Source organism: Ruditapes philippinarum, unplaced genomic scaffold (genome assembly GCF_026571515.1).
Source record: "Ruditapes philippinarum isolate M1 unplaced genomic scaffold, ASM2657151v2 ctg147_1_1_1_1, whole genome shotgun sequence".
Taxonomy (NCBI): domain Eukaryota; kingdom Metazoa; phylum Mollusca; class Bivalvia; order Venerida; family Veneridae; genus Ruditapes; species Ruditapes philippinarum.
Window position 1 is genome coordinate 568134 of NW_026863615.1, and position 12502 is coordinate 580635.

The 12502-nt window shown below is 33.8% G+C and overlaps 1 protein-coding gene across 1 annotated transcript; it reads left to right on the plus strand.

The window, feature by feature from the left end:
* The first annotated feature begins 116 nt into the window (after positions 1–116).
* LOC132722735 (snake venom metalloproteinase BaP1-like) lies at positions 117–11642 on the plus strand. The gene is made up of 3 exons (XM_060707277.1): positions 117–222; positions 1563–1727; positions 10461–11642. The coding sequence occupies exons 1-3, from the start codon at positions 167–169 to the stop codon at positions 10612–10614; spliced, it is 375 nt and encodes a 124-aa protein (XP_060563260.1). The 5' UTR covers positions 117–166; the 3' UTR covers positions 10615–11642.
* Positions 11643–12502: the final 860 nt, after the last annotated feature.

Genomic DNA, 12502 nt, shown 5'->3' on the forward strand with positions numbered 1-12502 from the left:
TTTTCAAATTCGTCATTTTGAGTGCTCCTTAAGGTTTCAATTTTTCTATTTCATAAAAATAAATATATCTGCTTATTCTTTTTTGATAAAAAGTTATGATTCGTATTTTAAGGTGTTGCATATTTTGTCCGGAGTTTGTCAAAGTAATGCATATTCTATCAATGAAATGACAGCATTCAAACCGTCGATTGCAATTGTTATCGCACATGAGATTGGACATAAGTAAGTTAATTACACTGTTACTTGTTGTTGTTTTTTTCTGTTAGTATTTTGTAGAAAGTGATAAGTTAAAGAATTTCGTCGGAGTCAAGTGATACAGTGTCTTTAAGAACCGCACTAAATGTAACTCAGCTTTTCCTTGCATATCAGACTGGATTATCTACTGTTTAAACAACCGGTGCTAGAAAATCCCGTCTTTCACCCCATGTAAGATAAGTCACGAGCTTTAAATGACGGCATATCCGCGTGCCTTTTGAACGATTTGTATTTTTTAGAATGACGTCTTTTAACCGTTATATGAATGAAGTTGGAAGTTGTAAGTTCATACGCTACTATAAGAAAAAAAGGACGTAATGAGAATATCAGTTTTCGTAATTTCTGTTCTGAAAGTTATTGATATGTAATATGTAAGAGAAAGAATCAAGCACCGGCTGTCGGTACAGACGGGAATATCTAGCTCTCGGGTAACTGTTTAACAGAAACTCGACCGAGCCTCGTTACGGCCGTAAACAGTCACCCTCGAGCTAGATATTCCGGTCTGTACTGGTAGCCGGTGTAAGATTCATATAATCTGGTCGTTTTCCAATTGTTTATTACTTGAAAATTTCAAAAAATGTTAACTATGAAACTGAGAGGTCAATATTAGCCAGTGTCCATTGGGACGGTTATTGAGTGCCGCTTCCCCTTTGTTTGTTATGATATCAAGATCATATAACTCTTTACATGTTTAGTTGCAAACTCCTCACAGTCATTACCTCCCTTTACAGATTGTAATCACTGCCTTCGCAGACATCACATGATGATGAAAGTCACATGACGTAACGTCGAAATTCAAATGTAAATAGCGACCGTTGCATAGAAAATCTTACGTCATTTTTCTCTTTCTGTTTTATTTTTAACTTCTCGTACCTAAGTTCGTTATAGTTTATCAAATAAATATCAAAGGTATACAAAATAATGAAAATTAAATTCAAAAGCTGAAAATATAAAATATCAGAAATTCTGATATAGGCAGAGATCTCTGTACTCATAAGGGGAGATCACTGCGTAGGAGATTGGTTTAGTTGTACAGTTAATGGTTGCTTCCCTTTACTTGATATCCATTAATGCTATGTTATATAATTATATGATCATACCTCTCTGATACCTAGGCATTCTCACTTAAGCTCCGGTCTTAACAACATGTATTAAATGGTTATAATAAATAAAAGAATCGTTTGAATCTTGTTATCATCCATGCAACATAACATTGTTGAACTTTGCAGATTTCATAGAGTGGTCAGCTACATAGTTTATTTCATTGTTTAATATTTTTCTCATTAATCGTTTCGTTTCGGTTTCAGTTTAGGATCACATCATGATGGTTATACAAATAGCTGTCCGTATGGAGGTATCATGACGCCCTATCTTAAAATATCCTATGACTCATCCAGGAACCTAAAACTTTGGCAGTTTTCGTCTTGTTCACAGACATATTTTGACACTCGTATCACCTATTTGAATCAAGTGTAAGTTTAAAGTTTAATTAGTGGTGAATATGATTAATTATCTTTATTTCATGCTTTCAAGTGTTTACTGTAATATATCAGATGATTATATTCTGATAAAGCACTAAAGTCTGTCCCATCAAATTTGAACATTCCATTTTTAATTTAATATATTAGTAAAATCATTTATATTAATGTCATGTTAACCCTGACGTCAATATCTCTAGGCATGTTTTTCATTTTTTTCATAAAGTCAGTAATATGGTCAAAATGTTAAAATTATATTTTTTTCCCGTTGACTTACGTTGTAACCTGACGTGACGTCCATTTCAAAATGGCGGCGCCCATATGGACATCATTTAGGGTTCGTCTCACAATTAGCGTGAAAAGTACTCCGTAATTATAAAAGAAATGATTATTCCTATTTACTTCCTGGTCAAGTAACTAAATGTTATCATTAAAATGAAATATAGAAAAAAAATTTGGGGTTTAAAAAGGAATTTTTCTAGCAAACATTATTTAAAAAATTTAAAAAACACTTTAGAAACCCCGGTATCTTTGAATTTTAGGGAGGGAAAAACAGCTAGAAGACTATAAACAAAGGTTCTTTCCCCTAAAATTAATGTTTTAAAATAATTCGTATTTTCCAACTTAAAATGTACTACACAAGAAATATAAAGAAAGGAAAACTGATTCACTAAACGTTCAGCATTGATTTGCTTGTTACCACAGTGTCTACTTTAACTAACTCCCTCGCTAACGAGAGAACACAGAAAATGTAAATTATAAGAATATAATATCATGCTTTATCACACACCCGTGCCGATTTTGCGACTCCGTGAATATGGTATTGCACGGCCGTGCATATATTTTGACGTGACGTCATTAACGTTATACAAACATAGTGTAAAGACGCGCTAAATGTTAGCGTAATACTATAGGCGCGTCAATGAAAAATGACTCTTATTTCACTCACAGGTGCTAGTGGCATTGATTTGACCTAAAATGTGTTTGACCTTGTTATTTATACAATAAAATATCAGTATATTAAAAAAAAAAACAAAAAAAAAACCTTTTTTTTTCCACTGTTATATTATTATAGACAAAGTATGCAACATTCAGGTACGAAAATTATGGGTACGCCGGTTATCTGTGTTAAAATTTTTCACCGGGCGGTAATATCGTCGGATTTTTGCATGGAATCAATGCACAATATATTTTTCTATTACAATTTACTATATACAGATCCCCAATTAACCGCTAATTAAAGTTTTAAAGCCCGAAAGTAAGAAATCACCCAGGTCCGAAAGATGAGACCGTCATGACATGTACATTGTAAGCTGGAATTAACGCTTGAAATACATCAACAAAGAGATCAAACGGGTCGAACGTACATGCAAACAACTGGATTTACATACTTTTAAATGGTTATATCCTCCACGAGTGGCACTAAGTCCTATGTGCCCGTATTTTAAGAAAAATTCTACATGTATAAGGTAATTCCTAAATCGGAAGTGTTCTCCCGCAACACGTGCTTGGTTCCCTGTTCCGCTCTTTGTCAATGTATGTAAAACGGAAGCCGGAGAATACTTCCGGTAGGAATTACCTTCTAAAAATATCGTCTACATGTAGGATATTTCTTTAAATACAGGCTCATAGGACTAAGTTCGACTCGTGGAGGATAAAACCATTTAAAAGTATGTAAAATCAAGTTGTTTGCATGTGTGTTCGACCCGTTTGATCTCATTGTTGATGTATTTCAAGCGTAAATAGCAGGTTACAATGTACATGTCATGACGGTCTCATCTTTCGGACCTGGGTGATTTCTTACTTTCGGGCTTTAAAACATTAACTAGTGGTTAATTGGGGATCTGTAAATAGTAAATTGTAATAGAAAAATATATTGTGCATTGATTCCATGCAAAAATCCGACGATATTACCGCCCGGTGAAAAATTTTAACACAGATAACCGGCGTACCCATAATTTTCGTACCTGAATGTTGCATACCTTGTCTTTAATAATATAACAGTGAAAAAGAAATTTTTTTATTTTTTTTTTTAATATATTGATATTTTATTGTATAAATAACAAGGTCAAACACATTTTTAGGTCAAATCAATGCCACTAGCACCTGTGATTTCACTTAAAACGGTCTTTATTTTTGGTATGTGATAAATAGAATATTGAATTCGTGTAAGTTCATTACTGAATTTATTGCACTCGTTGAATAAAATAATGTTATGCTCGCCAGAGGCTCGCATAATATAATTTTATTCAACTCGTGCAGTAAATTTATTATTGAACTTACACTCATTCAATATCCTCTATTTATCAAACGTAGGCCTATACACTTCGTAAATACAAATTTAACTTTCCGTCTCACAATTCAACAAAATGTCCAGAAATACCCAAAGGGGTACGGCTCATTGAATGTTCACAAAATATGTATTTGATGGTAGAAATATATTCCTAGCCGGACTAGGTTCTCTCCCTTGTTTTATTTTCTCTATTTTTAGAAGATCTTGAACTTTTTCTGAATGATGATCCATCGTGTGGTTTAAATATTGATGAAATCCTGCTAGTCATTATGTTGTTTGCTGATAACATGGTGCTTTTTAGTAATACTCCCGTTGATCTTCAATGCAAGCTCGACTTGTTAAAATTATATTGTGATCGCTGGGGTCTTATTGTCAATACTGAAAGAACTAAGGCTGTGGTTTTCCGAAAGCGAGGTTATATAAGACCCGACTAGCACTGGCATTACGCGAACTCCTCTCTTGGAGTTGTCGATAATTTTAATTACCTGGGCACTGTGTTTTCTTACAACGGCTCTATAAAGTAAACCAAGACACACTAATTGGTAAAGGCTTTAAATGTACTGGAATTTTACTATCGCGCCTTCAATTCAATGTAGCCCGAGTGACATAATGATGCGCATCCGAACGACAGTGCTTTTTATCAAGCAATAAATTCACCGATTTGAATAATTATATTATTTTGATTCTAACACGACATCAACAAATAAATGCTGCCGTACCTGATATTTAGCTAAATTGTGCCTGATTGTCTCCGTACTCCGCGTCTCATTTTAGTGGTTACGTCACAGGCATATAATGATTACGTCACATGTCTAAATATAGAACGTCAACACTGGTTTTATTGCATAATAACACAATTCAATATGGAAAAATGCGGGTCGTGTTTCAATTCTTAATTTAACACCGGTTTGGAGTTTTAATGCATGAGCCCTGAGTGGTTACTTTTTTCGCATCAAAACGACATTTTAGCCGATGAACACCATTCAGACCGATATCATTTCCATTCTTAGAAGACAAAATGAGGAAGATCACTAATGCTTTTTTTTTCAAGCGATTACGTTCGGTACCGATTTTCGTAAATTACGCTGTTTGATTTGAGTGAGACTAAAAAGGATTGGAGTACCTCACTAAATACCGTATTCCGGTATATACCGGACAAGACGCTTGAATTATCAAATGCTGAAATCTCGCCTTTTCACCTTATAGAATAAACTTTAAAGACGTTTTCGGAAGTTTTCATATCTGTAGACAAATAGGCAAAATGAAAACAGTTCAATAGAATTTCTTTGAACTTTGCATGTTGTTAGAATATGATAACAGAAACATTTTAAGCGAAAAGAAAATGGGGTCACCGTTCTCGTTTTATTAGGTAGATTAATTATAGTTACAACGCTCTGTCAAGTGTGCTTAACGCCAAATGTTATTACTTCTTGCATATCAGACAGGATCATCTACCCTTTACACCTGTCTTACACCCTCATGTAAGACCAGTCGCGTGCTTAAAATGACACCATTGTCGTGCACCTTTTATGAATGAATTGCGTAGGATGACGTCATTTTACCGGTTTGAATGTTGTTAGCTCATACGCTATTATAAGAAAAAAGTGCGTAATGAGAATATCAGTTTTCGTGATTTCTGTTCTGAAAATAATTGATATGTAATATGCAAGAAAAAGAAGCAAACACAGGCTGTTGTCACAGACAGGAATATCTAGCTCTCGGGTGACTGTTTAGCGGGAACTCGGCCGAGTCTCGTTACCGCCTCGAGCTAAAAAATATTCCGGTCTTTACCGGTAGTCGGTGTAAGATGCTTATAGTATTCAGCCTTTAGTCCAATAAATTGTTATTTTTTACAGTCAAAAGATTGAAATGAAGATATGTACTATGTAGAATATTCAAGTTTTTTGAACACATGATTAAATTTCATCGAGTAATATGACAAAAAACATATCATGAGTGGCGGTAGCCACAATTGAAATATGATAATTTATCCTGTCACTTGTATCAATTTCGGCCCGATAACAAGGTGCCGTATATTTTTACTAATCTACGGCACTTGATTACGTGTTATGCATAGTTTGCCGGACTACTTTTCAAGAAAAAATATATTTATTATTATAATGTTGGACTTTAAGTTCTGTGTGTAGAATAACGAATTTTGGAAACGTTGATAAAACTTTGTTTGTTTATTTTATTTCACTCTATAATTTTTCAAGCGAAATAAAAATTATTAAAAGTGAAATAAATGTAAAACTTAACTCGTTTGCGACATTAAAATAGCGTACATGATTTGATTGTTTTGCACGTGCTGTTTGGCGCTACATTGTGACGTCACGTAAACACTACTTTAAACGTCTTCGGCTCACCCAATAAATTCCTCCGCCTCACCAGATAAACTTTCTCCATCTACGGCACCAACCTATTATTCTCTATTTTCATAGCACAAAATGAAAATAAATCTTGTATTTATAGAAAAAGACTTGGATTTTCTGTTTATTATGTAGAGGATATTTGTTTAGTTTAGTGTAAGATCGGAATTTATCCTGTCACTTGTATCAATTTCGGCCCGATAACAAGGTGCCGTATATTTTTACTGATCTACGGCACTTGATCACGTGGTATGCATGTTTGCCGGACTAAAAATACAAGAAAAAAATATAAAAACTGTCGTTAAATCTTCTGTGTGTAGAATAACGAATTTTGGAAACGTTTGAAAACTTTGTTTGTTTATTTTATTTCACTCCAAAATTTTTCAAGCGAAATAAAAATTATTAAAAGTGAAATAAATGTAAAACTTAACTCGTTTGCGACATTAAAATAGCGTACTTGATTTGATTGTTTTGCACGTGCTGTTTGGCGCTACATTGTGACGTCACGTAAACAATACTTTAAACGTCTGTATAGAGTTAACGACTGAATAAAAGATATTGGTGTTCGAATTCATTTTCTTAGTTAGACCATTTTCTTTCATTCTAGATCTAGTTTTCACAACAAAATTCAACAAAAAATTGTTTTTATTTATCACATTCTTCAAACAAAATGGCGCCCTCAATGTGAAAATACACAGGGAGATAATAAGAACGGCGAGTGCATTGTTGTAGAATAATGCACGCTTCGGGCCTTCTTTGTTTATATAGACACATTTCCGATAGTGTGATTAAAGGTAGTTTGCCTAATAAAATTCTTTAAAAAAAAACGGTGACAGGATAAATAGAATAATAGATTGGTGCCGTGGATGGAGTAAGTTTATCTGGCTCTGCTCCGGAATTTATTGGGTTCGCCTTCGGCTCACCCAATAAATTCCTCCGCCTCGCCAGATAAACTTTCTCCATCCACGGCACCAACCTATTATTCTCTATATATTTCACCAAGTGTCTAGTGAGCACCAAAAGATATATTTCGCGAGTGGCGCAGCCACAAGAGAAATATGAACTTTTGGTGTTCACGAGGTGACATATATTTCGATCTTAGACTAAATTAACCAAATTGTCTTTTTATTATAGGCAAAATAACGATTAACAAGACATTTTAACCTCATGCTAAATGAAAAGTTCGCCAAATAATAATACAACGTGACGTCATTTACTACGTTACGTCAGTAAGTTGGTTTCCAGTACTGTGCATGCTGGTATTTCACTGAAACAATATAACGGGCTTAAATTCAAAATTGATAAATTCACTGTTTCAAACAGTGAAATATTAGTTTTTTATTTCACTTATATATTCTATAATCTACCGAAAAGCATGTTATAAATAGAGGATATTTGTTTGTTTTGCATGTAAGATTGAAATATATTTCACTGAGTGAACACCAGATGCAATATTTTCATGAGTGGCGTAGCCACGAGTGAAAATATGATAGCTGGGGTGTTCACGAATGATATATTTCAATCTTATATGTAAAACAAATAAATTTTCTTTTTATTTCATGTTTTTTAAGTGATTTTAAGTAATTTTTATTGATTTTGCCGCGTAACGTCGTGCATTCTCCTCTCTGACGTCATCACATCATAACGTCACATCGTCAATTTTGAAATATAGTTCCGATATATTTCTCTAATTTTGTTACATTTTTAACATGATGTATGATGACATCGACTTTCTTTTCTTAAAATGAAAATATGTATGACGGCATTTATTTTTGCCTGTTATTCCATTTAGTTATGATATTTCTTTCATCCGCATTCAGATATAGTTCGGCTACAGTGAAAATTATATTTTATGAATTTCACTAGTGGTTTATCAGAATGTAATCATCAGATTTATTAAAGTAAAACACTATATAAAGCATGAAATAAATGTTTTTTATCTATTTTGTGCCCCCACCATAGAGGGCATATAGAATTTCCTTTGTCAGTCTATGCCTTCAATCTGGACATTCTTTCTGAGTTGATATTTTGGGTTTTTTAAAATTATGCCCGGGGCATAAAGAATTTCGGGCATATTATGTAATACCCCCCTGGCGTCCGTCCGTCCATCCGTCCATTACCAATTTGGTTTCCGGAGAATAACTTAAGTTACATTTGGCCCACAATATTCAAACTTCATAGGATGATTGTCCACATTGGGTAGAAGACTCTATTGATGTTGGGGTCACAAGGTCAAAGGTCAAGGTCACTATTACCTTAAAACTGAAAACAGTTTCCGGAGCATAACTTAAGTTCCATTTGACCCACAGTGTTCAAACTTCATAGGTTGATTGTTCATATTAGACAGAAAAACTTCTATTGATTTTGGGGTCACAAGGTCAAAGGTCAAGGTCACTATTACCTAAAAACTAAAAAGAGTTTCCGGAACATATCTTAAGTTCCATTTGGCACACAATGTTCAAACTTCATAGGATGATTGTCCATATTTGGAAGAAAACCCCTATTGATTTTGGGGTCACAAGGTCAAAGATCAAGGTCACTATTACCTTAAAACTGAAAAAAGTTTCTGGAGCATAACTTAAGTTCCATATGGCCCACAATATTCATACTTCATTGGAGAATTGCTATTTGAAAGAGGTAATACTTTATTTAATTCCCATGCTTTACAAATGCTTCATCCTTACTAAAAAACTATACTTTCGGGCATATAATGCTCCGGTTAGCGGTGCTCTTATTTTTATTGGATCTTGTTTGATCTATAAAACCTCACAAGCAACGTATTTGCACCCCATAGGCAACTCTTTTTCCCACAATAACAAGTCTGTACGTAATGAACATTGATATCCATCCCATAATGTCAACTGAGTTCGTGCGGACGTACGTCCGTCCGTTCTTATGTTGTGACGCACGTAGCTCAAGGGTATTTGACCTAGAGTCATGAAACTTTACAGGAATATTGGTAAGCATGTGTAGTTGTGTGCACCTCAGTGTTTGCGTATGGATTTATTTAGTATTTTTTAAGTTATACAAAATGCAATTTTCAAATTGTGTCGCACGTAGCTCAGAAAATATTTGACCTAGGAACATGAAACTTTACAGGAATGTTCCTCATTATGTAAAGTTGTGCACCTGGTGTTTCGCTTGTGGATTTATTCTGTTTTGTCAGAGTAAATGCTCTTGACTTAGTAAAAATTTTCAATTTGTGTCGTGCGTAGCTCAAAAGTGTTTGACATAGGGTCATGAAACTTAACAGGAATTTTTGGTCAGCATGTATAGATGTGCACCTAGGGGATTTGCCTGTAGAGTTATTCAGTATTTGTAGAGTTATTGCCCTTAACTAAGTAAAAAATTGCACTTTTCAATTTGTAATTTGTGTCACGCGTAGCTCAAATATTTGACCTAGAGTCATGAATCTGATCAGCATTTGAATTTATGCACCCCAGGCCGTATTCTTAAAGAATCTTAAGTGAAAAATTTCCCCTTTACTCAAAATTTTCCCTTAAAATCATATGAGTTTTTCTGAAATCTTTGGTTATAGATCTATTCAGTATTTTTAAAGTTATTACTCTTTAAATAGAAAAAAATTGGAATTTTCAACTTGTTCATACATATCTCAAATTGTATTTGATCAGTAGTCTTGAAAGTTTCCAAGAATGTCGGTCAGCATGCGTAGTTATGCACCTTGGGGTTTGCTTGTGAATTTATTCAGTGTTTGTAGAGTTTTTGCTTTTGACTTAGTAAAAGATTTTCAGTTTCTAACTTACGTCGCGTGTAACCCAAAAAAATATTTGACCTATAGTCAGTAGATTGACAAAACAGTGGAGTTTTGGGGCACCGTGTCCATAGATACATTTCTAGTTTTGACATTACAATTTGAAATACTTCCCCATAAATTGTGTGTATTGGCTGAATGATGAAGAAAAGTTAAAAAGTTAAAATACGAAAAATATGTATTCTCTGCAGTGAGAAAATACGGAAAATGAAAATACGTCTTTTTTTAATCAATATTTAAAATATTGCATTTACAAGTATATAATAAATGTACTCATTTGTTGTTTACTTAAGCTCTAATAACTGTATGGCTGCAAGAACAGCGACAGGCAATGATGACATTGACCCTTATGCAAATGACCTTGGAGGTCAAGTTTACAATCCTGACACCCAATGTGAGATGATGCAAGGAAAAGGATCGTTTTTGTACAGGGTAAGGATACTCTGATGTCATTTGATAATATGTCAACATTAACAAGATTTTATCATTCCCATTTTAAAGACAAATGGTGTATTGCTTGCAATTGTCGGTCGATCGTTTGACCTCTTCGTTTCTGTTCAACATGGCGATGTAAATCAACCTTTCGACTGCCTAGTATAATCAACTATATTAAGTATAGACACCTAATATTTTAGCGTAAATGGCACAGTTACCTTGATTATGAAAACCGGCTCCGCTCATCAACTTGTGAACCATTTAAACACTTCGCCATAAATCTTAACAAGATTATTAAGAAGATCCTTATTGTTTTTAAGCGTCAGTATGTACAGGTCAATGTCTCTTGAATGTTGAATTTAAAGCCACATTTTGTTTCAGAAACAAACTTTCACTTCTTAAGAAAGATCAAACTTGAGTTCTATAATGTTTAAATAATGGCTTTAAAGTATGTTCGATGCTTGTTATATGAAGAAAGTAGCGATAAATTTGAAGTTATTTGTCATATAAGGAGCAAAATGCAAACAAACTAGTAATTTGACTTCCATACAAAAACATAACTGTACGTATTGGCAAAAAGCACAATATGAAAAAGATGATTAAGGTAATTGGCCAACGGGTAACCTTTTACACCAACAATTAAAAGTTTTGATAAATAAAAATAATAGCATTCTGAGGTATAATAGGCCTTTAATGTGAAAAACATTCAATACGTAATCATTTGATCCACAACCTTCAAACTTTAAAGAATGATCAAATTCATAAAGTAAAAGAGCCATGCTGTTGTTTTTGCACTAAGCTGTGTTGAACCTCAATATTCACAAAAAAGACTTCAACACACGTTTGAAAAATTCGCTCGAATTCCTTACACGTGTGTGACAAGTTCGTACGAATTTGGCACACATTTGTGAATTATTCGCTCAGCACCTTTACCAACCCCCCCCCCCCCGCCGCCAAGCAGAAACGAATTCGTCACGTGTTAATGGCTAGATTTCAATGAAACTTCTTTATCAAGAGAAGATGAGAATATCTTTAGGTTACCGGGTTCGACCATTAAACACAGAGTTATTACCCCTGATTCGTTAAACAATAATATTTAAGTTATTTTTTCGTTTCCGAGCTATTTGGAAACACTATTGGCTTGATTTAAGTGAAATATGACGTTGTACTTTGAAATAACAACCGTGGAAAAAACAATGAAAAAAAAAAAAAAAATATCATCCATAAATGCATAAAAGAAACAAGAAAATTTGTTTAAATTCAGTGAAAGGTCATTTGTTATTTCACTTGTGATCATATAAATCAATGTTTTCATATTTAATTTTTATGATCACAAGTTTAGTTGTAATCTTATTCCGTATGTAGAATCAAGTTTTTTGACAATCTGGTAAAGCTATTGATATATTTCGCTGATAGACTGCAAAATTAGTGCATTACATCGATTCAGGGTCAGCTCGGACCTAAAACGTACTCTGCCTCCGAGTCAGCTCGGCCCTTTTCCAACTCGGTCCACTTTTCAATTTATTAATATATTGGTTTGTTTTATCACTCTTTATTGTTGGAACCACATAATTAATAACTGGACTTATTCAGAAACGTGGCCCTTGTCTAACTCTATTCTATCTTTAACTAATATAAATGTAAAAAAGTAATGTAAAGAAAAAAAGGCCCCACTGGCCTGGGGTTTGATACCATTACTCTCAGTTCATTGCTGTTGGTAGATATTCTAGCAAATAAAGATACTCATTAAGTATGTTATATATAATAGGGTTGTTTTTTTTATCTTGAAGCAGCATGCCTCCAAGTTATTGCTATTTTTCATGAAAATTTGAAAAAACTGTATATCAATGTAAAATATTGTGAAGTAAACAAGGAAAGTAATGACTATTGTACATGTTGC

Bases quoted from the DNA above. Each gene is read 5' to 3' on its own strand.
- LOC132722735 (XM_060707277.1), top strand. From the start codon at position 167: ATGACAGCATTCAAACCGTCGATTGCAATTGTTATCGCACATGAGATT. The intron at 223-1,562 runs GTAAGTTAATTA...TTTCGGTTTCAG, and splicing joins GCACATGAGATTGGACATAA to TTTAGGATCACATCATGATG. The intron at 1,728-10,460 runs GTAAGTTTAAAG...TGTTTACTTAAG, and splicing joins ATCACCTATTTGAATCAAGT to CTCTAATAACTGTATGGCTG.